At 42.8% G+C, this 26,927-nt stretch overlaps 1 protein-coding gene and 1 long non-coding RNA gene across 3 annotated transcripts; one reads left to right on the top strand and one right to left on the bottom strand.

Moving 5' to 3' along the window:
• Positions 1–5,406: 5,406 nt before the first annotated feature.
• On the bottom strand, positions 5,407–6,623 carry LOC147579183 (uncharacterized). Its single transcript, XR_015253641.1, has 2 exons — positions 6,359–6,623; positions 5,407–5,555 (listed from the first exon to the last, which is right to left on the bottom strand). It is a non-coding gene; the product is annotated as an uncharacterized LOC147579183 (long non-coding RNA).
• Positions 5,468–26,797, top strand: TMBIM6 (transmembrane BAX inhibitor motif containing 6). Of its 2 annotated transcripts, none has more exons than XM_086713456.1 (10): positions 5,468–5,614; positions 15,434–15,521; positions 16,393–16,501; positions 19,427–19,547; positions 20,939–20,987; positions 21,094–21,191; positions 21,651–21,730; positions 22,041–22,141; positions 23,236–23,311; positions 24,770–26,797. In XM_086713456.1, the coding sequence occupies exons 2-10, from the start codon at positions 15,466–15,468 to the stop codon at positions 24,791–24,793; spliced, it is 714 nt and encodes a 237-aa protein (XP_086569582.1). In that variant the 5' UTR covers positions 5,468–5,614; positions 15,434–15,465; the 3' UTR covers positions 24,794–26,797. The 2 variants fall into 2 exon arrangements, with proteins under 2 accessions (XP_086569582.1, XP_086569583.1); XM_086713457.1 differs by lacking the exon at positions 5,468–5,614 and adding an exon at positions 6,216–6,368.
• Positions 26,798–26,927: the final 130 nt, after the last annotated feature.

Raw genomic sequence — 26,927 nt, 5'->3', positions numbered from 1 at the left:
CCACAGAGCTGCTTGAGTGTCTGGTCATGAGTGATCTGAGAGAGAGCAGAGAGGATGCTACAGTGCTTTTTATGATAAAGTCTCCCTGGTCTTCATCATTTCCACTTTACTGTATTTATTAGGAGCAAGTCATTAAGTCCAGCCCACACTGAAGGGGAGGAGAATTAGACTCCACCTCTTGAAGGGAGAAGTCTCAAAGAATGTGTTGACCTATTTGAAAACCATCACCATAAGGCAAGGAAAAAAGGTATATCAATGCCTTAAGGATGAAGAAAAGGTTTGGATCATCAGTTGTGAACAGCCATACAGGAGTCAATGTAGTAAATAAGCAACTGTTATACAAGTGTGATACCTTTTCTACCTATGCTACAGGACAGAAGCAGGACCAGGGAAAGTAGATGGAAGAGGCCGGCCAAGTGTTTGGGACTTGGAAATGGTAAGAGAATAGAAGAATGTGGACATTAGAATGCTGGGAAATACTGAAGTAATTGATCTGAAACTCAGACTGAAGGTCTACAGTGATATGGAAAGAGCTAATTACTTCCAAGAATGAAGCATCTATGATAGTTCTTTGAGGAAACTAAGTTAATCTGGGTTTCAGTTTTCTTATCTGTAAAATGAGACTGATAAGGTCTGCATTACCATCTTACTGAGTTATTATGCAAAGTGAAATTTAATTTGAAAAGAATAAGGGTTCTGATACTCTTGTTATTGTTATCAATGCTTTCCAAAGTTAGAAGGGGCTGAATTGATATTAAAAAATACTGCAAGCTGTATTTTTTAGTTTTTTTTTTTCTCTTGCCAGTTGACGGTAATAATAGCCCATAATACTGAGATTGGAAAAAGAAAACTCAATTTTCTTTATTCCTGTCCTTCAGGTGTCAATGGATATGCAAATGAGACCTGGGAAGTGAAAAGGCTCCTCTTGAATCTTAAATGGGGTATTAAATACACACACTTCTAAGTGATGGTATGGATTTTAATGTGTTTCATTCCTGTGACCTGCATGTTCTCATAACCACTGGGCCGAACAAGGTCAGTGGATTTGAGACCAGAATGAGGTATTGAGGTTGTAAAAGTAGACAAGGAAAGGTGTGAGATACAGAAAAAATGACTTCAGGAAAGCCATGTTTATCTCTGTTTGTTAGGAAAACAGTGACTCTCCTAAGGTTGAATTTAGACCAAGGGCCCCAGGTCATTCCCAGCTTGCTTTCTCCTTTGTTCTCTTCTCCCTTGCCCTCGGCTGAGGAATTCAGCCTGCTTTCTATCTCCTCTTTAACTCTGCCACATCCTACTTCCCAATTTCTGGAATGCATAATCTATTGCTATCTACTCACCTTCTTCCCCACCATTTTACACGTCCCTAGCACTTAAAGTCAGGTACAACTGTCCTTTTCTTTCAAAGATTTTATTAAATGCACACACACACACACACACACACACACACACACACACACACTTTTACAAAATTACATTAACAATATATGTCAATTTTACAATGAGAGGCAGTACAGCTTAATGAATAGGATTATGGGCTTGTACCTCTTAATCCCTTTCACCTATTTCCTACTTCCCCCTCCATGTTTTCTTCATGTTCTTTATTGTCAAGTATGCTTTCCTGGCTAATTTCATATCTCCTACCAGGAGAAAACGTAGTAACACTATTAACACAATACCATGGCTCCTTGGAAACTTTTTATATTGAAACAATAAAGATGTAGTTCTTCTATACTATTTATTTTACTCCTGGTTATATCATTACTCATGACACCTTATCATTCATCATGTTGCCCATGACTCTCAAAGATTATTACTGTACTCTCTTGATAATGACCAGAAATGGAAGTCTTACCCACAGTATGCAGGAAATTTTGAACAATAGTTTTTTGTATGGTCATGTTAAATTTTCGTCCAGAATTTTATACCGTAAACATGGAACAATACCTCTTCCAACCATGTCTTCTCTTATATTCTGTAAACTATAATCACAGCATTCCCAGACTGTGATCTCTTTCAATGTTGACCTCATTGCTGTCTTCCACATACCACCAACAGGGAATATATGTTAGGGATCCATGGGTGCAGCAAGAGGAATGATGCCATTTGTGCGTATTTCATATGGCATGACTTAGGACTGACATGGGGAGGGCATTTTATCACGACATCATTCAGAAGCAAAAGAAGACATCAGTTGGGAAGGGCCTGTTGGTACTTTGAAGTGACAGTCTCAAAAGCACCTCGAAATGATATTGGAGGAGAAGGGTGGGGCTACTTTCAGATGACTGCCTGATTTATGTCCTAGGGTCCTTGGAGGGAATGGAGTTCCTTCCCTGGGTGCCAGTGTTGGGGGGGGGGGGGTAGGCAGTGGGACTGGTGGTATATGGTGACGTACAGGAGAAAAGTAGCCTGCTGCCACTCTACCATCCTCTGGTGGACCATAGGTAGTTCCACAGTCAGACACTGAGAGGCAAGGATCAACACAGGGACCCACACACATGACTCAAGTCCAAGAGCTGGTGAAGTTCTGTTTGTAGTCCAGAGGCCTGAACTTGTCTTCTATGCGACCACAAATAGACTTGTCAGTGCCAACCTGGAGACTCAATCTCACTTGATTCCCCAAAAGGAATACTGTACTGGCCAGTAAGAGTAGTTGGCTCATCAAGATGCTCTCTTAAAATTGAGACCTGGTCTCAGGGCCTTGTGATAACCCTATAGACATGAGTTCCAGAGTTCCTCAGGCAACCTGGGATTGGGGAATTCCATGAAGGAGAGAAACTGGGACAAGAGCTCATTCAGGGCCTGGCTTGGGCTCAGCTTTGATAGCACTGCTGGCCCTGGCTGGTTCCAGGCACATAAGGGATACCTAGAAAATTTTCAGGAAGGCCTTCCAAAGTATGAGGCCCTCTGAGGCACACAACCCAAAGCAGGAGCCTTGGAATAGGCTGTCATTAAAGGAAGTGATTGCTATGTGACTTAGGGGGATAAGTTGTAAAGAGAGTTTCCATCTAGCTCTCCTTGTCACTGTGATTTCTCACTCTGAAAGAGAAAAAGAAGAAAAGAAGCCAGCTCTCATACTGTGAGGACATTCAAGCAGCCTTAAGGAGGACCCCACATGCAGAGGAACTCAGGCCTCCAAGCTAACAGCTAGCACCTAATTGTCAGCTTTATGAGTGAGCCACCTTGGAATTCCTCCAGCGCCAGTCAAGTCTTTGGATGACTGCAACTCCTGCTGACATTTGACTGCAACCTTATGAGAGACTCTGAGCCAGAAAGGGAATGAATAACCTATGTTCGTCAATACCATGCAGACCAAATCCTTAGCAACTTATTCTTCTAGGCAGAGAGTTCAGCATTAGCCTGACAAAAGTTTTCTTGTGCCTTAACTATGGCATGAAATATAGAGCTGCTGCACTAGTACAAAGGTAAAAACCTCTGCAGCAACCTGTGTGGGTTGATGACCAGGAACCAGATAGGCCCTGTTCCCAAGCACTTTACCCAAGAAATGCAGCAGCAATTAGGGTCGGGTAGGGAGAGAAACCCCAAGGAAGTCTAATAGTACATTTTCATCCACTCTGATGGAATGAGGTTCAGGATAAATATTAGGTTGTACTATAGAAAGTAAAATTGTAGGGGCGCCTGGGTGGCGCAGTCGGTTAAGCGTCCGACTTCAGCCAGGTCACAATCTCGCGGTCCGTGAGTTCGAGCCCCGCATTGGGCTCTGGGCTGATGGCTCAGAGCCTGGAGCCTGCTTCCGATTCTGTGTCTCCCTCTCTCTCTGCCCCTCCCCCGTTCATGCTCTGTCTCTCTCTGTCCCAAAAATAAATAAATAAATAAATAAAACGTTGAAAAAAAGAAAAAAAAATTAAAAAAAAAAAAGAAAGTAAAATTGTATTTATTGCATACCTGAGTTGGGTACTGAGAATCATACCCTGCACATTTGTATTCTTTACAAAAAAGATAACTGTTTTATCCTTCTAGAAAGTTATTTCCTAAATCCTGAATTCTGATCTCATCTCTACTGATCCAATGCTTAATCTAAATTTCTTGCCTTATTTTGCCAGAACCTTTTCTGTCCAGGGATCTGTTTCCTCATCTACAAAATGAGAGGCAGGGGGTGCTTAGGTGGCTCAGTTGGTTAAGTATCATTGACTCTTGATTTTGATGCAGGTCATGACCTCAGGGTTGGTGAGTTTGTGCCCCAAAGAGGGGAGGGTGCTCTGCACTGACAGCAAGGAACCTGCTTGGGATTCTCTCTCGGTCTCTCTCTGCTCCTCCACAGGTATGCTCCCCCAACCTCCTCTAAATAAATAAATAAATAAATAAATAAGCAAGCCTTAAAAAATACACTAAAAAAAATAAAATGAGAGGCAGGGGTGAATCTATATTCTGTGCAGCCTAAAACATGCAATTCTGGGGCTGTATTTAAGAAACAGAATACAAAATTATATAATAAGTCAATATTTATTTAGAATAAGAAAAAAATCATTGCCTATTTTAAAATGCTGACAAAACAACATCACACAATCCAGGAAAAAAAAAAAAGAACATTTTAAACTACCTGGCAACCACTATAAGCTCTCTTTTTCTACATTTCTGGCTTCATACTTTTGCCTCTTCATATGTCAATTTTGTACTATTTTTATAGAGATATTAGATAAACTAGTAAAAAACGAGTTTAAAAAGTTGATAGTGTTGTAACTTTTTTTTTTTTCTAACCAGCTTCACAACCCTTTACTATAAGTTCTTGCACAAGTGGTGCTTCTGGCCCGGGACACGCCCTTGGGGAGCTCCAGCCCTTTGATCTCTCTTGGTTTAGCTTCTCCCAGTTGCCTGGGCAGCTTTGCCAGATCGCCGCCCTAGTTCCCTCTCCCATCCACCCTACTCCACAGGCCGAAGTGATTGTGAAGTTGTCGCCCACTTCCCCCAAGCAGGCAAGGTGATCCTGGAAGCCCTTCAGTCCCGCCCGCGGCCCCAGGACCACCACCTGGGCTAGAGGGTGTCGGTGCTTCCGATGCAGGACGGGGGCTGCTATATTTTCCTCGCATTCCTGGACAATTCGCTGAGCCTACAAGAGTGCTCTAAAGCCTAAGCTCGGCAAGGTTAAAGGTAGACTGGCTCCTGTGAGACCGCTTTTTTACGTGTTATCTGAATTTTTTTCCCGTTTTAACATTCCATGAGAAGCTTAAAACCAGAATCCCGGGACTTTGCCGCGCTATACCATCTAGCGTTGTGGGGGCTCCGTGACTAGTCAGGTTACCTTGGGTGCGGCCTGCCCCTCTTCACTTCCTCCACTAGGGGCGGCTTTAGACCGCGGTCTTTCCCAACTATGGGGAAGAGGCGGAGACCTTTTCCTACGACATCGGTTGGCGGCCAGAGTCTTGATTGACAAGGGCACTAGCGAATGGCTCTGAGGTAAGCAGCCGTTGTTTACGCACGTACAGCCAATGGGAAGGTAGAGGTGCGGCCAGCGGCCAATGAGGACTGGCTTTAAGCGGAATGCAGGGGCGGAGCTTCCTTCGACTGGCAAACGCTGAGTGAAGAGTCTGGAGCGGACCCTGGGAGTGTCAGAAGCACATCCGGTGTTAGAAGAGCTGTGTGGGCTTCTAAGAGGCCGGTAAGAACAAACGTCTAAAACTGGGACTGCGCAAGCCGGGAGCGAGAAATGGAAAGGGGATTAGCAGTTATCGACTGAGCAGGAGTGGGAATAGTCTCGGTTTTCGGACAGACTGCACCTTTGGGGAATGGGGCCCTGCTCCGCGACGGAACTCTGGAAAGCTGGGCGGGGAGGGGAGAAGATGGGGAACTAGTACTGCGCATGCGCAACCGTACCGGAGCGGGGGAGGGGCGGGGGCGAGTCCGGCAGGTTTTGGGGGCCCTCGAGGCTCCGGTTCTGCCCGCGAGTGCTAGCGAAGGGTCCTTGTTAGTCCCTTTTCCTTCCTTCCTCCCTCCCACTCTGCGGTTTTTCTCTTTCCCCCCCCCCGCCAAGAGTAGGCGCAGGGGCCCCTTTGGCCCAGCCTCCACTACTTGAATTCAGGTCACGTCCCCCGCCCCTTTCTTCCGAGGCTAATGAAAGCGAAACTTCATGGGTTTGTGGTCACCCTTGCTCCACCCGACTGATCGCTGCTCTGCTGCTGGCCCTCTGGCCGACCCCCCTCTGGGTGAGCGGCGAAGGCCAGGACTCGAGGAAGGGCCTGGTCAGGCAGCCTGCCCTGTCACGCCAGTCAGGTGATGTCACACTCCTCTGTGACACGCGAGGCTCCTTAGTTACTTGGAAGCCGAAGGCAGAGGCAGGAGGTGGAAAGACCCTTCCTGGCTTCCCAGCCCCACAGAACAGCCCCATTCTGGTCTGATTGATTACCTTTGGACAGGTGAGGTGGCCTTGGCTTTGCTTGGTCCTGAGCCTTGTGGGCGTCTTTCTCAAAGTCCGGTTTAGGAAAGGCGTCGTTGGGCGGTTGTTTTTTTTTCTTGGACCTATTTGCTGGATCTGTGGTAGTAAGTAGGCTTTGGTAATTTTGTATATTTAAGTGTGAAATTGTTACCGAGTGCCAGCCCAGAAATGCATTGCCTACCCCATCCGCCTTTCTTTGACCAAACAATAACAAAAACCGCTCTGAACTTGACTGTTTTAGCAATAGTTAACTTGTGAATGTGTAACCCTGTGGAAGAGCTGACTGTGCCTGAAACAAAGATTTTAAGGTTAAAAGTTAATTGCGAATAGGCTTTTCTAGTTATTTATTGATACTCAGTTTTAGTTTATCTTTGGGGTAAGAATTCAGTTGAAGGAAGATCATTCAAGTTGCATAACTAAATTCTTATGGTTTCTACAAATACACCTATTTCTGTAATTATTAGGTTTACTCTCTTTGGCAGTTTATCTTTGTCTAATGTTTTTTTTGTTCTGACTTCAAGAATATGCTGGTGCTTAGATTCTCTGCCATTTTCCTCCCAGTAGAGACAGAATGGTTGAATCCTTGAGAAACACCTGTAATTTGAATTCCGTTTCCTTCTTCCATTATTTAACTGTGGAAACATGGCTTAGTGAACCCCCTTTCTTCTTGTCTCTCCCTTCCCTGCTATTGATGTGACTGAAGTCTTACTCTCCTAAGAACAGGGAAGGTAAAATTAATCCAAATATTTAGTCAGCATTTCTGTTTTTTTCCCCCTCGTTATGCATATAGCTCATGTTTATTGCAAAGTGCTGAAAAATCTAGAGGAGTGTGACAGGAATCAGCATGTGTTAATATTTTTAAGATTTCTCTTTGCCAATGGCTGGAACTGCCTTAACGAAAACCTGCTTTTCTGCTGTAGATAGAGTGTAATAGTAGAGAGAGCACCAGACATTAGAGGTCAGAAGGCCCCTAATATGGTTTGGGTTCTATTACTTAACTTTGCGGTGTTGGTCAATACTAATGTCCGTTTGTCCCTTTCGTACTTTACAATGATTTCACACAGATTTTCTTTTCTTCTTTTTTTTTTTTTTTTTTGGCGGTATAGTTGACACCGCCTTACACCACTTTTCTGGTGTACCCGCATAGTGATTCAACAAGTCTATACATAATGCTGTGCTCCTTATGCTGTGCTCCCTGCAAGTGTAGCTACCATCTCACCATACAAACACTATTACAGTCTCACCGACTTTGTTCCCCTGTGCTGTACTTTTTATTTACGTCACACGGATTTTCTTACCAGCATTCAGTTAGCTTGGTAGAGCAGGGATAATCATCCTTATCTTACAGATAAGGAAGCATAGATGATCTTAGGTAAAATGATTTCCGCAAAATTATGAGGTAGAAAATGGCGGGATTTCTGACTCCAAAGCCAGTGCTCGTGTCATTATTATGCTGCCTTTTGGAACTTTCTTTTTAAAGGGAGACTAATCATTTTTGTTGTGAACATCAAAGGAGATAACGTATATAAAAGCACTTTAAAAGTTGTGACATTTTATATAAATATAGTTAGTGATATTATAAAAGATACGACTACTGGCCTGAAGTTTCACTTTATTTCATAAACTACCCGTGGGTATTAGTCTCCTGTGGGAAAGTACTGAATATTCTCTTGATGTTCTATCTGCTAAATTTTCCTTTGCTATTTTGGCTTGGCCATAGAGTCTGTTAGAAGTGTCTTCCACTTCACCCTGTTTTGTTCCCCCAGAGGTGTTTTTTTTGTTGTTGTTTTTTTTATGGAGATGTAATTGTTTTCTTTAAAAAAATTTTTTTGATGTTTATTTACTTTTGAGAGAGAGAGAGAGAGACCAAGTGTAAGCCCAGGAGGGGCAGAGAGAGAGGGAGACACAGATTCCAAAGCAGGCTCCAGGCTCCAGGCTCCGAGCTGTCAGCAGATTCCGACATGGGGCTCGAACACACGAGTTGTGAGATCATGACCTGAGCTGAAGTCGGAAGCTTAACCGACTGAGCTGCACAGGCGCTCCAGTTCCCCGCCCCCCCGAGTTTCTAACCAAATTTCACAGAGTAGCTTTTTTAACCCGTTTTTGTTTTCCAAAGACTGTAGACATTGGCTTTTAGGGCCATCACGTTACCCCTCATGGTAGGTTCCCTTTTGAGCCAGTTGGGGAATGTCAGCTCTTGATTAGATACAGCACTCTTGATTAGATAATGGGGGTCTACATTTGCTCTGGGGACTCCGTTGTGCTTAATCACACAAGCTTTGTTAGAATCAGATGCAAGAGAGCTGAATTAGATGCAAGCTCTGCTCTCAGGGTGCTTACAGCCAAATATGTGAGAGAGGTTCCGGCACAATTAACTAGAGTCCAAAACACTTAAAAAGAGCTTCAAGGATACGAATTGAATGGGTGTGCTATTTTTCCTAATCTATGCCTGCTCTCATTTGGGCTAAATATGTTGTTATTGGAGAAGGCTTATTTACTGGTTTACACTGGGAGATGACGTTGTATTTAGGACATTGGTGCCTCCTTATGATTCAGTCTGTCAGACGTGGTTATGGAGAAAGGGATTCAGTAATGTCAAAGTTCGATGCAAAAAATAATTTATTGAAGGCAGGAGGCATTCCATGTCTAGTTAACTGGCTTGGTTCTGAGGCAGCACCCTAGTGAGACAGGATTCAGTGTTAGCTAGCTAATCTAGCTAGTCAGGAATCTTGGTCCAAGTTAAGGGAAGGTCTGGGACATCTAGGGTTCAAATCTAGGACCATCAGAGCCCAGCCATGTCGAAACAGTTCTTCGGATTTCCTGAAACCAAACAGACCTACCTCTTAGGGATGCCAAGGAAAGCATCAAGATAATGACCATTTACTTCATCAAGTTCTCAACCACTTCAGATTATCACTTAGTGGTTATTAGGCTGTCTCAAAACACCTTGTGGCCCTGTGGGGCAGGAGGTACCATGTAAATATGGCCGAGGAGAGGCATGCCATTTAAACAAAAGTAATGTTATCCAATAATAAAATTTATCAAATTCCTTTAAATTCCAGTTTATAATTTTCTTAGATTTCTCCCCATCTTCCCCATTTAATTTTACTCTTTTGAGTAAAATCATTAAGTCTTCAGGGTATAGTTAGCTGTGAGTTAATGGTTGAATAATATTTTTAAAAGGCATGTGTAAATTAGATTTACAATTAATGTTTTCTTTTATTTATTTATTTTTAATTTACATCCAAGTTAGTTAGCATATAGTGCAATAATTATTTCAGGAGTAGAATCCAGTGATTCATTCCTACTTAGAACACCCAGTGCTCATCCCAACAGCTGTCTTCCTTAATGCCCCTTGCCCATTTAGCCCATTCCCCCATACACACAATCCCTCCATCTACCCTCAGATTGTTCTCTATATTTTTAAAGAGTTTCTCGTGTTTTGCCCCCCTACAGTTAATGTTTTCTAAAACTAGGGGAAATTAATGCACTGAGGACATGAGAGTAATGAGTATTTACACTGATAAAACAATGGTTAACTTATGGAGCCAGTCTTATTCATGAAGCACTATTCTAAGCACTTTATTTGTATTATCTCATATAATCCTCAACCCTATGAAGTGGAGAATATTATATATTACTATATACAAATTAGGAAACTAAAGCACAGTGAGGTTCAAGTGCCAGAAACTTGCCTCATGTCACACAGCTAAGGAAATATCAACTAGGGTTCAAATGCGTATAGCCATGCTCTTAACCACTATTCTAGGTACGTAGTTATGCAGAGACTGAAAGCTATTCAATAGGAAGAACTGAAAAAAAGGCAATTCTGCCCCCTCCCTGCCCTGCCTTTTTTTTTATTATTATTATTTAAAAAAATTTTTTTTAATGTTTATTTTTGAGAGAGAGAGACAGAGTGCGAACAGGGGAGGGGCAGAGAGAGAGGGAGACAGAATCTGAAGCAGGCTCCAGGCCCTGAGCTGTCAGCACAGAGCCAATGCAGGGCTCAAACTCATAGACTTCTCGAGATTATGACCTGAGCCAAAGTTGGACGCTTAACCCACTGAGCCACCCAGGCCCTGCCCCCCTACCTTTTTAATCACATGGGATTTTTCTTCTCTCTTAAGTATCAGTTGGTCCCTTCTAGATGTGTAGGAAGAGGACTCAAAATGGTGGAATTACAACAGAAATGAAGAACCATACAATTCACAAACTAAATGGTTTTTTAAATGTTTATTTTTGAGAGAGAGAGAGAGCACAAGCAGGGAGGGGCAGAGAGAAAGACACACAGAATATGAGGCAGGCTCTAGGCTCTGAGCTGTCAGCTCAGATCCCAACGTGGGGCTGGAACTCAGAAACCATTAGATCATGGCCTGAGTCGAAGTCAGAAGCTCAGCAGACTGAGCCATCTAGGCACTCCACAAACTAATTTTTTTTTTTTATGAGACAATGTGAGAGAGTGCAAGCAGTGGAGGGGCAGACGGAGGGAGACAGAATCTGAAGCAGGCTCCAGGCTCTGAGCTGTCAGCCCAGAGCCCAACTCACGGCTCGAACTCACAAACCGTGAGATCATGACCTGAGCTGAAGTCTGACGCTTAACCGACTGAGCCACTCAGGCGCCCCTCCACAAACTAAATTTTTAATTAAATGTATGAACAATGTTTCTGTGACTTGCTGGTTTAATGTTGTTAAATTGTATACATCAGGACAGCCTTCTGCCCAGCAGTCAGCAGGCTCTTATCTTTAAAAGGCAAGGATTGGGGCGCCTGGGTGGCGCAGTCGGTTAAGCGTCCGACTTCAGCCAGGTCACGATCTCGCGGTCCGTGAGTTCGAGCCCCGCGTCAGGCTCTGGGCTGATGGCTCGGAGCCTGGAGCCTATTTCCGATTCTGTGTCTCCCTCTCTCTCTGCCCCTCCCCCGTTCATGCTCTGTCTCTCTCTGTCCCAAAAATAAATAAACGTGGAAAAAAAAAATTAAAAAAAAAAAAAAAAAAGGCAAGGATTTTTTTTTTTTTTTTTAATTCATGATTGTTCCTGTTTGCATAGCTTTTGGCCAGTTGGCCATGTTTCATGTGGTCTGTACTTAATAGATATTGAAATAAGATTGTAGAGAATTTTGTTTTGTTTTTAAGGCTTGGCCCTTGATGATAATTTTTCATTTTAGGACAAGGGTAAGGAAGATACCTAGAACAAAACAAGAGATTTAGTGGGACATAAGACATGGATGTTAGTTGATGAGAGTATCTGTCTTCTGCCTGCCCCTCCCTCCTTCCAGACCTCAGGAATACTAACTCAAAACAATGTGTTAATTTTTTCTTTCTTGCTAAAGCTGTGCAGTAAGTTTTGTTGTTTTTGGGTGCCTCTGGCAGAGGAGGCTGGCCAGAGGAACCACAGAATGGTGACGCTTCTAACAAAGCTTTAGCAGTATATGCACGACAGATGTTGGCAAATTCTGAGAAATTAGATATTCCTGCTCTCCTAAGGTTGACAGAATTAAATGAAGCTCTGAACCAAGTTAAAGGTGTTTGATTATAATTAACATCTGAACATTTACTTCTCAAATGCAATACAGACAAATTTCTCATGAGTCTATGAGGCACTGTATACATTATAAATAAATAATAAATAAATAAGTAATCCCATCTCTTTGTTTAAATTTGAGTGTAGAACTGGGGAACGGGAGAGCGCATACAATTTTTAAATTTTCGTATGAGTTGGCATCCAGAGTAAGACCAGTGCTGGTATGGGTTTCGTAATGGGCTGATATGTATTAGGGGAACTATTGTATTGAATAATTTTTGAGCACCTTGTAATACACTTTTTTCCTTTATTGTAAAATATACACGCAAAGTGTATGATACATTTTTAACATCCTTTTTTTTAAAAACAAAGATTTTCATTTAATTGTGGGGCCCCTTTGAAATGTTAGCTGAGTTACTTGGTTAATGGTTTTGAATACCTGAAGCCCTGTTAGGTGCTGACTGTTTCCTGGGACTGAAAATACTTTTGGTATGGGAGCTGCTATTTTTGAGTTATGAGTGCAGTTGAATCTTGTTCAGCTGAGTTTGCATATTGACCATTGCAATGTAGATATGTTTTCTCTGCAACTTTTGAGCACAGTAGTTGAGGCTAAGATAGAGACTTGGTTAGTGTAATCCATCTTGCAAAACTTCTAAGAACTGTTTTTAACTTGTTACTTATCTGTACATTAGTTCTTGTCTATTTGAAACAGACCTAGAGCAAACTGTCATATTTCCTTGATTCTAAGACCTAACTTCCCCCCTCTCATGTTTTAACAGTTCTGAAATAAATTATGTCATATATACATCATGTCATTTATTAAATGTATACCTTACTGTGTTTTTCCCTGTAACCCTATTGTTACAATTGCTATGTGCCTTTGCATCTAGAAAAGTTGGTAATTACATATTTCACTTAATTTTAGAATCAGTGGTGATGCTGGGAAACTGGTTTTGTTTCATTGATTTTTTAATGATTTTAAACCACGAGGCACTACTAAATCATGGAGAAATTCCTATTTGATACTCCCTGTCCTCATAACCTTTTGATAGTTTGGTTTTTCCATCAGCAGTTGTAAGAGGCAGTCAGTACCCCCTGGGAAATATCAAAGAGCAAACTGGGAAAGAGGAGTTTCTGTCATTATCCCCTCCCACTGTTTCCACTCAGTGGGGTCTGATTACAGGGTGTTGCCCCTTTCTAACAGTCCTCTGAGTATTTGAGGATTTACACTGCAGGGCCCATTCACCACCTTTTTTTAACTCTTGAAATTGGAAGCAAGAGGTACTTGAGTGTTGTTGTGAATCCTGAGAAACTTGGCTCTGAAGGTTGTTTCAGAACTGTTGCAAGTTCTGTCTAGGGATGTCATTAGGGATGTTAATGGAAGCCTTAAACAAAGACACTTTCCAGGTGCTGGATTCTGCCAGCCTGTAAGTATGCTCTCTGGAGGATGTGCTCATCATGATTCTGGAAGGCTGTGGTTGGCCGTGCAACAGCCTGCAATACTTGCACCATCTAGATCAAGAGGGCCCAGAGCCCTGTGACTTCGATTTGCGAGCAGCAGCTTTAGTGGGCTCTGCAGCTTCTTACTGTATCCATCCTTAAGAACAGAACTAACAAAAAAATTGAGGTGAGTAGGCATGTTGGTGAGAAAGGAAAGAGCAAATCAAGAGAAAGCCAGCTAGCCATTGTAATTGTTTCATGTGTGCGAGAGCGAACCTCAGTAAACAAATGGTAGTGATCCGTGAGAACTAGAAGAATGGAATCTTTCCACTGGCGCAGGATTTCTCAGAAGTCAGTTTGGGATTGTAACTTTTCTTGCTCAGATTAATTTTGCTGAGTATTGGGCTAGGTGCTGATTGGAATATGTGGGAGTAGTTGGCCTATCTTGCCTATCTTTCGAATTACTTACCTTTTGTGTTTTAGTAACTCCCCCCCCCCCCCACACACACACACCCCGTTTTTGGTCAATTTGAAATGAATAGACATTATGGGTCTATTAAGAATCTGGATGATTGTGGATGATGGATATTTAGGGAAGATGAAAATTCTTGAATAGATTTTTAGCTCTGTAGATTGAATATATTTATTTAGAATTGCATGTGAGATAGAGGAGGGAGCAAAATTTAAGAGCCTAACTTTATGGTGTTGATGGAATGTAACCTGGGTACGGTTCAATTAAAAATGTCCTTTCTGTGACATATTGGGACAATTGACAAAATCTGATTAAGGTCTCTAGATCAGATAGTAGAATTGTGTCAGTGTTAATTTCCTGGTTTTGGTCAGTTTTCAGGATGTACACGCTGAAGTGTTTAGGGGTAAATGGACATTGTGTTATATATACAGGGCAGGGCATACAGCAAATATGGCGAAATATTAACATTTAGGAAATTTGGGTGTAGGGTATATAGGAATTCTTTGTACTGTTCCAACTCTTCTATAGGAAACATTCTGAAATTGTGTTTTAAAAAATCCTTTCTGCACTTTTCTCTTTTTAAAATTGTAAATCCTTGGGGCGCCTGGGTGGCGCAGTCGGTTAAGCGTCCGACTTCAACCAGGTCACGATCTCACGGTCCGTGAGTTCGAGCCCCGCGTCAGGCTCTGGGCTCATGGCTCGGAGCCTGGAGCCTGTTTCCGATTCTGTGTCTCCCTCTCTCTCTGCCCCTCCCCCGTTCATGCTCTGTCTCTCTCTGTCCCAAAAATAAATAAAAAACGTTGAAAAAAAAATTTTTAAATTGTAAATCCCATGGGGTGCCTGGGTGGCTCAGTCGGTTAAGTGGCCGACTTCGGCTCAGGTCATGATCTCGTGGTCCATGAGTTCAAGCCCTGCATCGGGCTCTGTGCTGACAGCTCAGAACCTGGAGCCTGTTTCAGATTCTGTGTCTCCCTGTCTCTGACCCTCCCCTGTTCATGCTCTGTCTCTCCCTGTCTCAAAAATAAATAAAACGTTAAAAAAAATTAAAAAAAAATAAAATTGTAAATCCCTTTCAGTTCAGTTCTAACATGCACTAGATGGAAAGTTTCTACATGTATATATTTAAAGTTCAAGACTTATTGCCTGGCCTAGCTCCCTTCCTCCCTCCCTCCCTTCCTTACTCCCTTCATCTTTGAGGTTCTGTGCACCTTTGCTGAGAGAATTCTCTAGCATCTTGAAACAGTGACATAAGATTGCTTTATGTTCCAGTGACTGGGTCCCTTTAACTAGATTGCTACTGGTAATTTCTCAAAGAAAGAAACTATTAAAGGGACAAATTACCTTCTGTAAGAATAGAAAGCAAATGCTAGTAACAAAATAGTTTGGGGAGGAGATGGCTTTATTTCCTCTGTCCCCTTTAAAATGGTTGAGTAGGATTGCAAATGTATCGTGGAAGCAAATACATAAAAATGAAAATGGCTGTGTTAAGACAGTGGGGTTTTAGATACTTTCATTTTCTGAAACTTGTACTATTTTTCCATGAGAAAGTTGTTTATGTTACTTTGTACATCTTGTATCTTTAAAATAACCTTTCTTCTTATCCTTGATTCTACAGAGTGGAGGCTGTGTCCCACAGACTCTGGCATCATGAACATATTTGATCGGAAGATCAACTTTGATGCGCTCTTAAAATTTTCCCACATGTAAGTGTTTTGATCTTGACTGTAGTTTATTATTGCATTTCCTTTCATATCTTGTTTCTTTTCCTACTTTATTAACTTTTGTATGTATAAACTAACATATTAGCTTTGCTAGAATCCAGACACTGATAAAAGCACCCCAATTCTTTTTTTTTTTGTTTCCACAAATAAAGTTTTTTTTAAAATTTTTTTCTTTTTTTATTGATTTTTTTTTAATATATGAAATTTATTGTCACATTAGTTTCCATACAACACCCAGTGCTCATCCCAAAAGGTGCCCTCTTCAGTGCCCATCACCTACCCCCCCTCCCTCCCACCCCCCCCACCCCCCCATCAACCCTCAGTTTTTAAGAGTGTCTTATGCTTTGGCTCTTTCTCCCACTCTAACCTCTTTTTTTTTTTCTTCCCCTCCCCCATGGGTTTCTGTTAAGTTTCTCGGGATCTGCATAAGAGTGAAAACATATGGTATCTGTCTTTCTCTGTATGGCTTGTTTCACTTAGCATAACACTCTCCAGTTCCATCCACGTTGCTACAAAGGGCCATATTTCATTCTTTCTCATTGCCACGTAGTATTCCATTGTGTATATAAACCACAATTTCTTTATCCATTCATCAGTAAAAGCACCCCAATTCTAAGGGCTGTTGTGTGGTCATTGAAAAACCATTTAGTTATTCTAGTTTGGATACTGATTGTTCATAATTTGGGGCCTTTGGCTCCTCCCCAGCATTTAAGATTCTCAGTTAACCTATTTTCAAATCATTCTTTCTTTATTATAACTTATACATATGCCCTGGGAAGAAGAGAGAGAAATGATTATTAGCTTAGAAATGAGATTGGTCCTAGAATGATGGCTGTTTAACATTCTTTCCTAGAACCCCCTCGACACAGCAGCACCTGAAGAAGGTCTATGCCAGTTTTGCCCTCTGTATGTTTGTGGCGGCTGCGGGGGCCTATGTCCATGTGGTCACTCATTTCCTTCAGGTAAGAGCAGTGTCTCTCCCAGTTGCTGTGGCACAAATTGCATTAGGTTGAAACAAGCTCAGCAGGATGGTGCAAGCCTGTATCCCTCCTTAATCCTTTTCTGTAGTTTGTTATCTGAATCAGCAGAGCTAGCTGGTAAATAAGGACGTGCAGAGCCATTTAAATTTTTTGGCAGCTGTGCCCTCTCTAGAAACTGAAAACAGGATGTCATAACCTGGACACTGAATGATGGGCAGCTGACGTGTAAGACCCTGACACTATAACTAGTGACATGACGTGACTGCTGGGGTTTGCATGGTAGCCTTTTTATCTTTTCCTTCGTTCTTCCTCTTTTTGCCTGTAACTGGAGTTCTTACATGCAACACACTGATTGTATGCTTATCAGGAGAGGCAGGGTTGACACCTTGGAGGATTTGACCTATTTTATTCTCTGATGCTCTTATGTCTGCATGGTTGAGTAAAAACCTGCAACAACTCACTTTCCTGTGTTGAAAGAGACCTGGGGTTTGGCCAGTTAGAATAAATGGGACAGTTGAGGAATAACCAAAAAGTTTGAAGTTCTCACTAACCAAGACTTGTCCTTTCCAAGTGTCCTTTTTAGTGTAAGTACAGGGGGGTGTGTCTGTGTTGGCATTTGCCACTACTGAGAACTGTCCCTATGCTCAGGCATCTCCTGGCAGAGGTTGTGTGAAAAATTACTCTAGATACTCAAAGGATGAGACTTTGGTCCCTGGAGTTTAGACTAAAACATACTCCACCTTCTAGGCAAGAGTAGCCATTTTGGCTTCTGGTTGTGTGTTGGGTTTTTTGGTTTGTTTTTTTAAGTAATGTTAAAATGCAGTTATCCTCATTATTTATGTATTCCGTATTTATGAATTTATCTACTTGCTAAAATGTGTTTGTAAGCCTAAAATTAGTACTCACAGTGCTTTTACAGACATTTGCAGTCATAAGCAGAACCGCAAACAATTTGAGTTGCATATCTAGTGTTCCAGCTGAGGTTGAATGAGGCAACACACTGCCCTGTTTCAAGCTCTTGTACTATAAACAAGGATCCTTTTTGTTGGTCTGTGTAGTGCCACGTTTTTTGCATTTTTGTAATTTTGATGGTGATGTCAGTGTTTAAAGTGGACCCCAAGCATAGTGCTAGAGTGCTGTCTAGTGTTCCTAAGTGCAAAAGATGTTCCTAAGTGCAAAAAAAAAGTTCACTAAGACTGTGATGTGTCTTATGGAGAAAATATGTGTGTTAAATAAGCTTGTTCAGGCACGAGTTGTAGTGCTGTTGGCCATGAATTCAAGGTTAATGAATCAACAGTATATATCAAATAAAGTGTCCTTAAACATAAACACACGTAAAACATGTATTGTTCAGTTGAAGAAAACATAACCAGAGGTACGTGAGAATCTAACCCTTTATTTTCCTCAGGAGCATTTGTTCAGTATTCATTAATTCATTGTTCACAGTAACTTTATAGAGCATAACTATGAGAAAAACGAGGATCAGCTATACCTTTAAAGGAAGAAAGGAACTTTAGTCTGCACATACCTCCTTAATTATTTTCCTCTTTTTCTAGTGCCTGGCTTTTCCCACTTGGATTTTTTAAAGAATTTTTTATCTTCTTACAAAATTAATGCATGTTCATTGTAGAGAATTTGGAAAACAGACTAGTGCTGAGAAAGAAATAAAAACTCCTTAATCCTATCACCCAGAAATAACTGTTGACATTTTAGTTCTTAACCTCAGTCTCACTCCATTCAGACTGCTCTAACAGAATACCATAGACTGAGTAGCTTAAACAGCAAACATTTTTCACAGTTTGGGAGGCTGGAAGTCCAAGATTATGGCACCAGCAGATATGTTATGTGGTGAGGACCTGCTTCCTGTGTAAATAACTGTCTTCTTGCTGTGTCTCCACACAGCGGAAGAGGCAAGGAGCTCTCTGGGATCTCTGTTATAAGGGCACTAATGAAGTCTCCACCCTCATGACCTAATCACCTTCCAAAGACCCCCACCTCTCAAAATACCAGCACATTGGGGGTTAAAAGTTAAACATGAATTTTGGGGAGACATAAAAATCCAGTTTGTAGCACCCTCTTAGTCTTTTTTCTCTGTATAGGTATATATGTTTGTGTGTATGTGTTTTAAAGTTTATTTATTCATATTGAGAGAGAGAAAGAGAAAGAACAAGCTGGGGAGGAGCAGAGAGAGGGAGAGACAGAGAATCCAAAGTGGGCTCTGTGCTGAGAGCAGACAGTTTCATGTGGGGCTTGAACTCAGGAACTGAGAGATCATGACATGAGCCAAAGTCAGATGCTTAACCAGCTGAGCCACCCTGGCACCCCTGTGTGTGTGTGTGTGTGTGTTGTTGTTGTTGTTGTTGTTTTAATTTTTTAATGTTTATTTCTGAGACAGAGTATGAGCGGGGGAGGGGTAGGAAGAGAGGGAGACACAGAAGCAGGCTCTGAAGCTGACGGCACAGAGCCTGATGTGGGGCTCGAACCCACGAGCTGTGAGATCATGACCTGAACTGAAGTCAGATGCTCAACTGACTGAGCCACCCAGGTGCCCCTGTGTGTGTGTTTTAAAGTGATCAAAAAGAGGTCATTTCTACTTGTCCTACAGATTTGAATGTGCTTCAAGCACTTGTCACATGATCTTTTTCTTGGGCAAGAATCACAGTTTGCCTCAGGTAGTTGTGGCTGATAGACTACCCAGGTCAGAAGAGCCTCTAACACCCACCATAACACACCTAATCCCGTCTTGTAAGCCTTCTGGTTTCTCCTTACCCCTCTCTGCCTTTTCCACTTCCTCCAGGTTAGAAGCCAGTATTAGGAAGTTCAGATGAATATTTGATCCCAATAAGGTCTCCTCCAGAATACATTTGATATTTTCAAGTATTTAATTATTGACTCTGGATCTGACAGGCTGGCCTGCTCTCTGCCTTGGGCTCTCTGGGGTTGATGATTTGGCTGATGGCAACACCTCATAGCCGTGAAACTGAGCAAAAAAGACTGGGACTTCTTGCTGGATTTGCTTTCCTTACAGGTATGGTAAGGACTGGGCTAATTTGGGGTGGGAGTGGGTACTGTATCTAATGTATCTTTAGACTAAGGCCCAAGATTTGTGTGTATTCTCGTTAACCTCAACTGGCACTCTGTACTACTCAGTCTTGTATTTGAGTGTATTTTGTCTTGTATTGCTTTCTTAATTCAAAGAGGTACATCTTGCTTTCCCATCCAGAGGATAAGCTCTTTGTGACTACTGACTGTGACTTACACACACTTTTGTATCCCAAAATAAGCATTTATGTGTGTGAATGAATGAGATTCAAGAGCTTAGGTAGCATAACTAAGCCTGACAGTGGACTCAACACTGGCAACTCGTCCCTCCTGTGACCATCAATTCTGAACTTTGCTGACAGTTAATTAAAGCCGTACATTGAGAGCCATCCTACAGAGCACATTGCTAATTCTCAAGAAAACAGTTAAAAGCACAGCTCTTCTGCAATTATTATTAAAGGAAACAGGACTCAAGCTACATAGTAAAAATATTTGCGAAGCAGCATTTGACTCAGTACAACTCATTTTGAGCGTGTCTGTATAGTGTTGAAGTAGAAGGGAAGGGATTTAGAGATTAGGATTTTTTTAAATAGGGAAAGCTAGTTTGTGAAGGCATTAAGGGGTGGAATTATCAGAAGGAGAGAGTGTAGCAAGAGTAGAGGAAACGTTGGGGCTGGAACAGGTTGCCACTGCACCCTCCTCTTGGCCAGTGTCCACTCGCAGAACCGGTCTGGACTTTTCTATAAAAGGAGTCAGCCCTGAAAGACTACAGGTTGCTGGCCACAAGGCACTGGTTTGCTCTTGATCCTTCTCTTCTGATTCCTGATCTGGCCTACATTCTAGTCTCACATCACTCCTCTTCAGAGTATTGCAGGCTTACAGTTTAACTCAAAAAAAAAAAAAAAAAATTTTTTTTTTAACTTATTTTTTGTTTAATGTTTATTCATTTATTTTGAGAGAGGGAGGGGGACTGAGAATCAGCCCAGAGCCTGATGGGGGGCTCGAACCCACAAACTGAGATCATGACCTGAGCCGAAATCAAGAGTCAGTTGCTCAGCTGACCCAGCCACCCAGGTGCCCCTAGCTCAAAAATGTTTGATATGCCTGCTTCATTTTTCCTAATCCGTATTCATCCTGGGTCATCCAAGATTTTCAGCTAAGAGGACAGTTTTGTAGCTGTGTCTATAAATAACTCAGTCAAGTATATGTTCTCTGGAAAACAAGGAAGATGGAGAAGAGAGAGATTTAATTACTTTAGTACACATGTTTGTTTTTTAAGAGCAGGGCATGTCTGCACTTTTGATGGTCAACTTTTGTACAAGGGTCCTCTTCAGGAGTTGATGGTAATACTGTGTTCTGGGGCTTTTTGTTTTCTAGGAGTTGGCCTGGGCCCTGCTCTGGAGTTGTGCATTGCCATCAATCCCAGGTAACTATTTTAGTAGCATCTTATGTCTTTTTATCATTGCAGATACGCTTTCTAAATAGGTTTGCAGACCTGTAGCCCTCAGTCTAATGGTCTTTTCCTCTAACAGCATTCTTCCCACCGCCTTCATGGGCACAGCAATGATCTTCACCTGCTTCACCCTGAGTGCACTCTATGCCAGGCGCCGCAGCTATCTCTTTCTGGGAGGTAAGTGCAGACTGAAAAACAGAGAGAGGGTCTCCGCTTTAGCCGGAATTCTCACTGGGACTCTTTGCCTACCCTCCAACTTCTTGTGACTGTTGGGTTGAAATTGAAAGTCTTAATTTGGGGGGAAACGTAAGGAATAGCTTTTTTTTTTTTTTTTTTTTTTTTTTAATTTTTTTTTTTTCAACGTTTATTTATTTATTTGGGACAGAGAGAGACAGAGCATGAACGGGGGAGGGGCAGAGAGAGAGGGAGACACAGACTCGGAAACAGGCTCCAGGCTCCGAGCCATCAGCCCAGAGCCCGACGTGGGGCTCGAACTCACAGACCGCGAGATCGTGACCTGGCTGAAGTCGGACGCTTAACCGACTGCGCCACCCAGGCGCCCCAGGAATAGCTTTAATGAGGTTGCCTTACTTTGCTTTGGCTTTTCCCAGGACGGCATTTTGTCCTCTCTTGTAGGTGTCTTGATGTCAGCCATGAGCCTGATGCTCTTGTCTTCCCTGGGGAATCTTTTCTTTGGATCCATTTGGCTTTTCCAGGTGAGACTTTACATATAACTTCCAGCAGCCATTTGCCTTGCGCTTCTTTTTCTTGCTTCACCCTAAAGCAAGGTGGACTTAGAATCTTCCAGAAAGCTCACTTTCATTGGGCAGTGAAGAATTGTGCCTAGGGAAGCCATGTGGTTTCCACCATAGACTTCTGTTCCCATGAATGTTAATGTCATTCATTAGGCTTAGCATTTGTTGTACTTTCAAATTGCCAAGAGCCAAGAGCCAGAAAGAGGTACAGCTGGTTTTTTCCTCTGTGGCATCTACCACACAGTCACCCATCTCATTCTTCTTGTGTTAGGCAAACCTGTATGTGGGGCTGGTGGTCATGTGTGGCTTCGTCCTTTTTGATACTCAACTCATTATTGAAAAAGCTGAAAATGGAGATAAGGATTATATCTGGTGAGTGAAAACTGGTCTTTAACGCCTCCCTTTCTGTCCCCGTGAGTAGGGTTAAAAGTGGACTAGGTGGCCCTATCCGAACTTAAGTGGCCAGCCTCTGGGAGTGTATATGGTAGGATACCCATGCTTTTGGAACTGTATACCAAATAGCATAGTCTCCCTCAATTCCTGAAATACCTCAGATCTTTTAAAAATTGAATTAATAATACGCATTTAATTATCCTTACTTTTAAGGCATAGGACAGGGAAAGGGATCTTTCTTCACCTTTTGCTCTATATTTTTGTATTTTTTTTAACGTTTGTTTATTTTTGAGAGAGCGAGAGCAAGCAGGGGAGGGGCAGAGAGAGAGGAGACAGACACAAAATCTGAAACAGGCTCCAGGCTCAGAACTGTCAACACAGAGTCCCAATGCAGGGCTTGAACCCACGAACTGGGAGATATGACCTGAGCCAAAGTCGGACGCTTAACCGACTGAGCCACCCAGGCACCCCTATTTTTGTATTTTTTAAACCTTTAACCATGAGAAGAAGAAACACATTCTTTTTTTTTTAAATGTTTTTTTTTTTTTAATTTTTTTTTTTTTTTAACGTTTATTCATTTTTGGGACAGAGAGAGACAGAGCATGAATGGGGGAGGGGCAGAGAGAGAGGGAGACACAGAATCGGAAACAGGCTCCAGGCTCTGAGCCATCAGCCCAGAGCCCGACGCGGGGCTTGAACTCACGGGCCGCGAGATCGTGACCTGGCTGAAGTCGGACGCTTAACCGACTGCGCCACCCAGGCGCCCCAACACATTCTTAATATATACATTTTTTTTAACGTAGTAATCCTCTCAGAGTTTCTTAACTAGTTAATGGTAGTTCAGGGTTCAGATATAGGCCCCTGCAGAGTCTAAAGCTGAGTTTTTCTTTTCCCTGTGCTGCATGGCTTTGTTGAGTTGTAAAGGATCTCAGACACCAGAGTTTTACTTAGTTGGTGGTTCGGTGAAGCTCACTTGTGGGGTAGACACAGGGTTTTTATGTCCTGCATCTCTGTGGACTGTGGATAAAGGAAGGTGGGAAATGCCAACTTATAATGTGGTTCTTCTGTTTCAGGCACTGCGTTGACCTCTTCTTAGATTTCATTACTCTCTTCAGAAAACTTATGATGATCCTGGCTATGAATGAGAAGGTTAGTCAGCCTACCACCTGAAGATGAGAGAATGGCTCCTGAACTCAGCATCTATGTATACTTCAAATTTGAAAACTTGAAGTGTGTAGGTCCAGGTTAACTGTAAGGCCACCAGAAGTCTTTAGCCAAAGGAGAAAAAGGAACAAGTAAAACAACTCCCTTAAAAAAGGGGAGGGTGGGGGCGCCTGGGTGGCGCAGTCGGTTAAATGTCCGACTTCAGCCAGGTCACGATCTCGCGGTCCGTGAGTTCGAGCCCCGCGTCGGGCTCTGGGCTGATGGCTCAGAGCCTGGAGCCTGTTTCCGATTCTGTGTCTCCCTCTCTCTCTGCCCCTCCCCCGTTCATTCTCTGTCTCTCTCTGTCCCAAAAATAAATAAACATTGAAAAAAAAAATTTAAAAAAAAAAAAAAAAAAAAAAAAGGGGAGGGTGGGGGTGGAGGATCCCTAGTGTGGGACTCTTGACCTCAGGGTTGTAAATTTGAGCCTCACATTGGGTGTAGTGATTACTTAAAAGTAACAAAACTTAAACAAAAAACCAGATCTCTGAGATTAGTATCAAATGAGAAAAGGGCTTCAGTGGCACCAAGAAACAGTCTACTATATAAAGAATTTAAAGGCTGTGAAGATGGTTATGACTCAGGAAAAGATATTCTAGGGAATTTGTTTAATCTTGGCAATCAGCTTTTATAAATGTGTGTCAGAAGTAGACCAGTTTTATCCGGTTGTTAGTCTTGTTTCCAGAGAAGCATTCTGTATATGGTTAGTGAGTGCCATACATAGTCTCCTCCAGCAGTAGGGGAACAAATGAAATCATGAGGTGTTTTTTTTTTTTACAGATCTTACTAGGAAACAGGAGACAGTGTGATGCTGGTGGAAACAGATGAGTAGGTGGGATTGGTGGCTCTGTCTTATTTGTGTGGCGACTAGACTGAGCTCCAAGCAGGTTTTAGGCAAAGCAACTCAACTTTCATTTGTTTAATACACTGGGCTTCCACCGAGGATTGAATGACGTGTTCACTGGACTAGATCATTTCTGGGCATTGGTTTGTGCCCAGGATTTATGCTTCTCTGGCTTAATGGAAAGTTGGTCTTGGCCTCTTGTTGGAGTTATTTTGGGGTGGACTGCCAGTCTGCAGCTTTCACTGGATGAGATCCGAGCTGTGGTAGTTATGAGTAAGCCAGGAGTGGTCAGGTGGCCCAGCTGGGTGCTCTTGGAGTGGAAGCGGGGACAGCTGCTTAACTTTTACTCCTGTCAGGTCTGTCAGCAACTTGAGGGACCACCAGTGGAAGATGGTTAAGATCCAGTTCCTCCCTCACGGAGGAAGCATTTCTCCTCTCTTTTTATGGTCTTGTTCCCTTCCAGTCTCTAACCGAAGGTAGCCAGGTATTGGCTCCCTCAAGAGTTTTAGCTTGAATGCCAGATGCCGAAAATTAATTGGGCGATTTTTCTCCATTTCTAGGACAAGAAGAAAGAGAAGAAGTGAAATGACCTTCCAGCCTTGTCCAGTTTGACCTCCTGTCCCTCCACCCCTCATTTCCTCTTCGCACACATTACAGGTGGTGTGTTCTGTGATAATGAAAAGCATCAGAAAAGCTTTTGTACTTTGTGGTTTTCTCTACTTTGAATTTTTTGATCAAAAAACTGATTAGCAGAATATAGTTTGGAGTTTGGCTTCGTATTCCTGGGGTTCTTCCCCACTCCCTTTTCTGCCCAGCCCAGTCCTAGCCTCTTCCTCTGCTCAGGCAGCCGGTCACCATGACGAGGAGTGGGACCCACAGCAGAGCAAACTCCAGGAGTCCACTTTCCAGCCGAACTTCGCCAGGTGCACCTGAACTGGTAGAGCCGCCTCAGCCCTTTGCTCAGCATCGTTTGGTTTGTGCACAGTTCCTGTGGGACTAGGCAGTGTGTTTCCCATTGGAAAGGAGTTTGGTGGTCCCGTTTTTTTTACCCAGGCTCACTGTATCTGAGCTTCTGTCAACACCTACAAAGAAAATGAAGAGCCTCTCCTGGTGGATGCTTTGCTTCCTCTGAGCTGCCCAAGCTGTTGCTGGTCTGACAAACACATCTCTCTGCCTTGCTATCCTAAAAGGAGTGTGGATTTATGTGTTCCTATTCCCCATCCCTTGTCTGACCGTTGGGGAATCTGCCTGTTTCTATCCGTGAGGAGGGAGGATTTCAATACAAAGGAAAGACTGATTCTCGTCAGACATTTATGAAAAGGCTGGTTATGTATGGCAAGATAGAGCATAGAATTCCCTAACTTCCCATCTTTATTTTGGTCATCACTTTAGTTGTTGAGTGGCTTCCACCACAGTGACTTTGATTGAAGATCCCAGGAGAGGAAGGATAGGGAAGGAGCATGGTTGAGCCTGGGGGTAATTGTAAACTAATTCTGCCAGGCAGACCTAGATAAGGACCTGTTTGGGGCAGTGGGGGAGAAAATCGCTGCTAACTGAATGGTTCTTTGTTCAGATCAGCAGAACTGGGTGGTGATGACTTAGGCAGCATTCATGACAGTCCAGTGCATTTCTGTCTTCCGCCTGGACGCCAAATAATGTCAGGCCAGAGATTCGGGGCAGTAGATAAACATTCATTTTACAGATGCACTTTAGTTTTTGGGCTGTTCACCTGTTCCCAGAAATCTGTAGCCTTCCGGGTGGGGACTAGGTGATCAAACCTGTAACACCTCTAATTCCTTTCAGCTTTGTGGTTGTGAGTGAGGGAGGGCGATACCAATGGGGATCACCAGCTCTTTCCCAGGGAGCTGCCACAATCAGCGGGCACAGAAGGGCAGGCAGCCTCGAGAGCAGGTGTGACCCTGACTACTCACAGGGCCTCAGTGTAAGGGGGACTGAGCCATCAGGAGTCCACTGCCAGGATGATACCACCTTTGGCTCTCCCTGTTCACAACCAGCACGCAGTTTGACCTGGTGGCTGCTGGTTCGCAGGGCACCGCATCCCCGGGCCACCCTGTGAAAAGATTTGTTCCCGGGGTGTTGGTATTCCTAGAGTGCCATGCTGCCCAGAATGGCTTGCTTCTGCAGAGGATGCTGCCCTCTGATTTAGCTGCCGCCTCCAGCCTCTGGCTTGAGAACTTACTAAAGGGACTTCCTTCCCATTACCCCCCCGCCCCAGTAGCACTCTCCATAAATTTGTTGATTCTCTGCTAGGCCTGAGAATCTGAGTTACATCTCTTGAAGCCAAACTCCACCTCTTATGCTTTTTTGCTTGGGATAAAGGAGTTTTTCTTTAGAAACAGTGCCAAGAATGACAAGATATAAAAAACTACTTTTAAAGAAAATGTCTAACAGGTTTTTAATACAGTAATCACTGTAATTATCACTTTCTTTTCTAGTTCCTTGGTTTTCAGCTCAGGCTGCATTCTCTAACTCATACTGTGAAGACAAAGGTGTTTTTGATTCAGAAATATATGAAATCAACATAGTCTTAATTTGTAAAAAAAAATAAAGAAAATTCCTTAACCTTTCCTGGTGTAACTGTGTGTTACGTTCAAGGCCACAGCTGAACATGGGCTTGGGTACTGTCTGACTTGCTGAGTGGGGCCTGGGAGTGGAACAGATTTCAAGTTTCTGCTCTAGACTTAGCAGACTGGTAAA

The sequence above is a fragment of the Puma concolor genome, chromosome B4 (assembly GCF_028749965.1).
Source record: "Puma concolor isolate L17-30 chromosome B4, mPumCon1.1.hap2, whole genome shotgun sequence".
Classification (NCBI taxonomy): Eukaryota; Metazoa; Chordata; class Mammalia; order Carnivora; family Felidae; genus Puma; species Puma concolor.
The sequence above is the reverse complement of the archived record's forward strand: the minus strand, read 5'-3'. Positions and strand labels throughout refer to the sequence as shown.

What these genes read in the sequence shown, in the direction of transcription:
- TMBIM6 (XM_086713456.1), top strand. Translation starts at nt 15,466, where the DNA reads ATGAACATATTTGATCGGAAGATCAACTTTGATGCGCTCTTAAAATTT. An exon ending in TGCATTGCCATCAATCCCAG is followed by an intron (nt 20,988 to 21,093) that starts GTAACTATTTTA and finishes TTCCTCTAACAG; the next exon opens with CATTCTTCCCACCGCCTTCA. An exon ending in GGAGATAAGGATTATATCTG is followed by an intron (nt 22,142 to 23,235) that starts GTGAGTGAAAAC and finishes CTTCTGTTTCAG; the next exon opens with GCACTGCGTTGACCTCTTCT.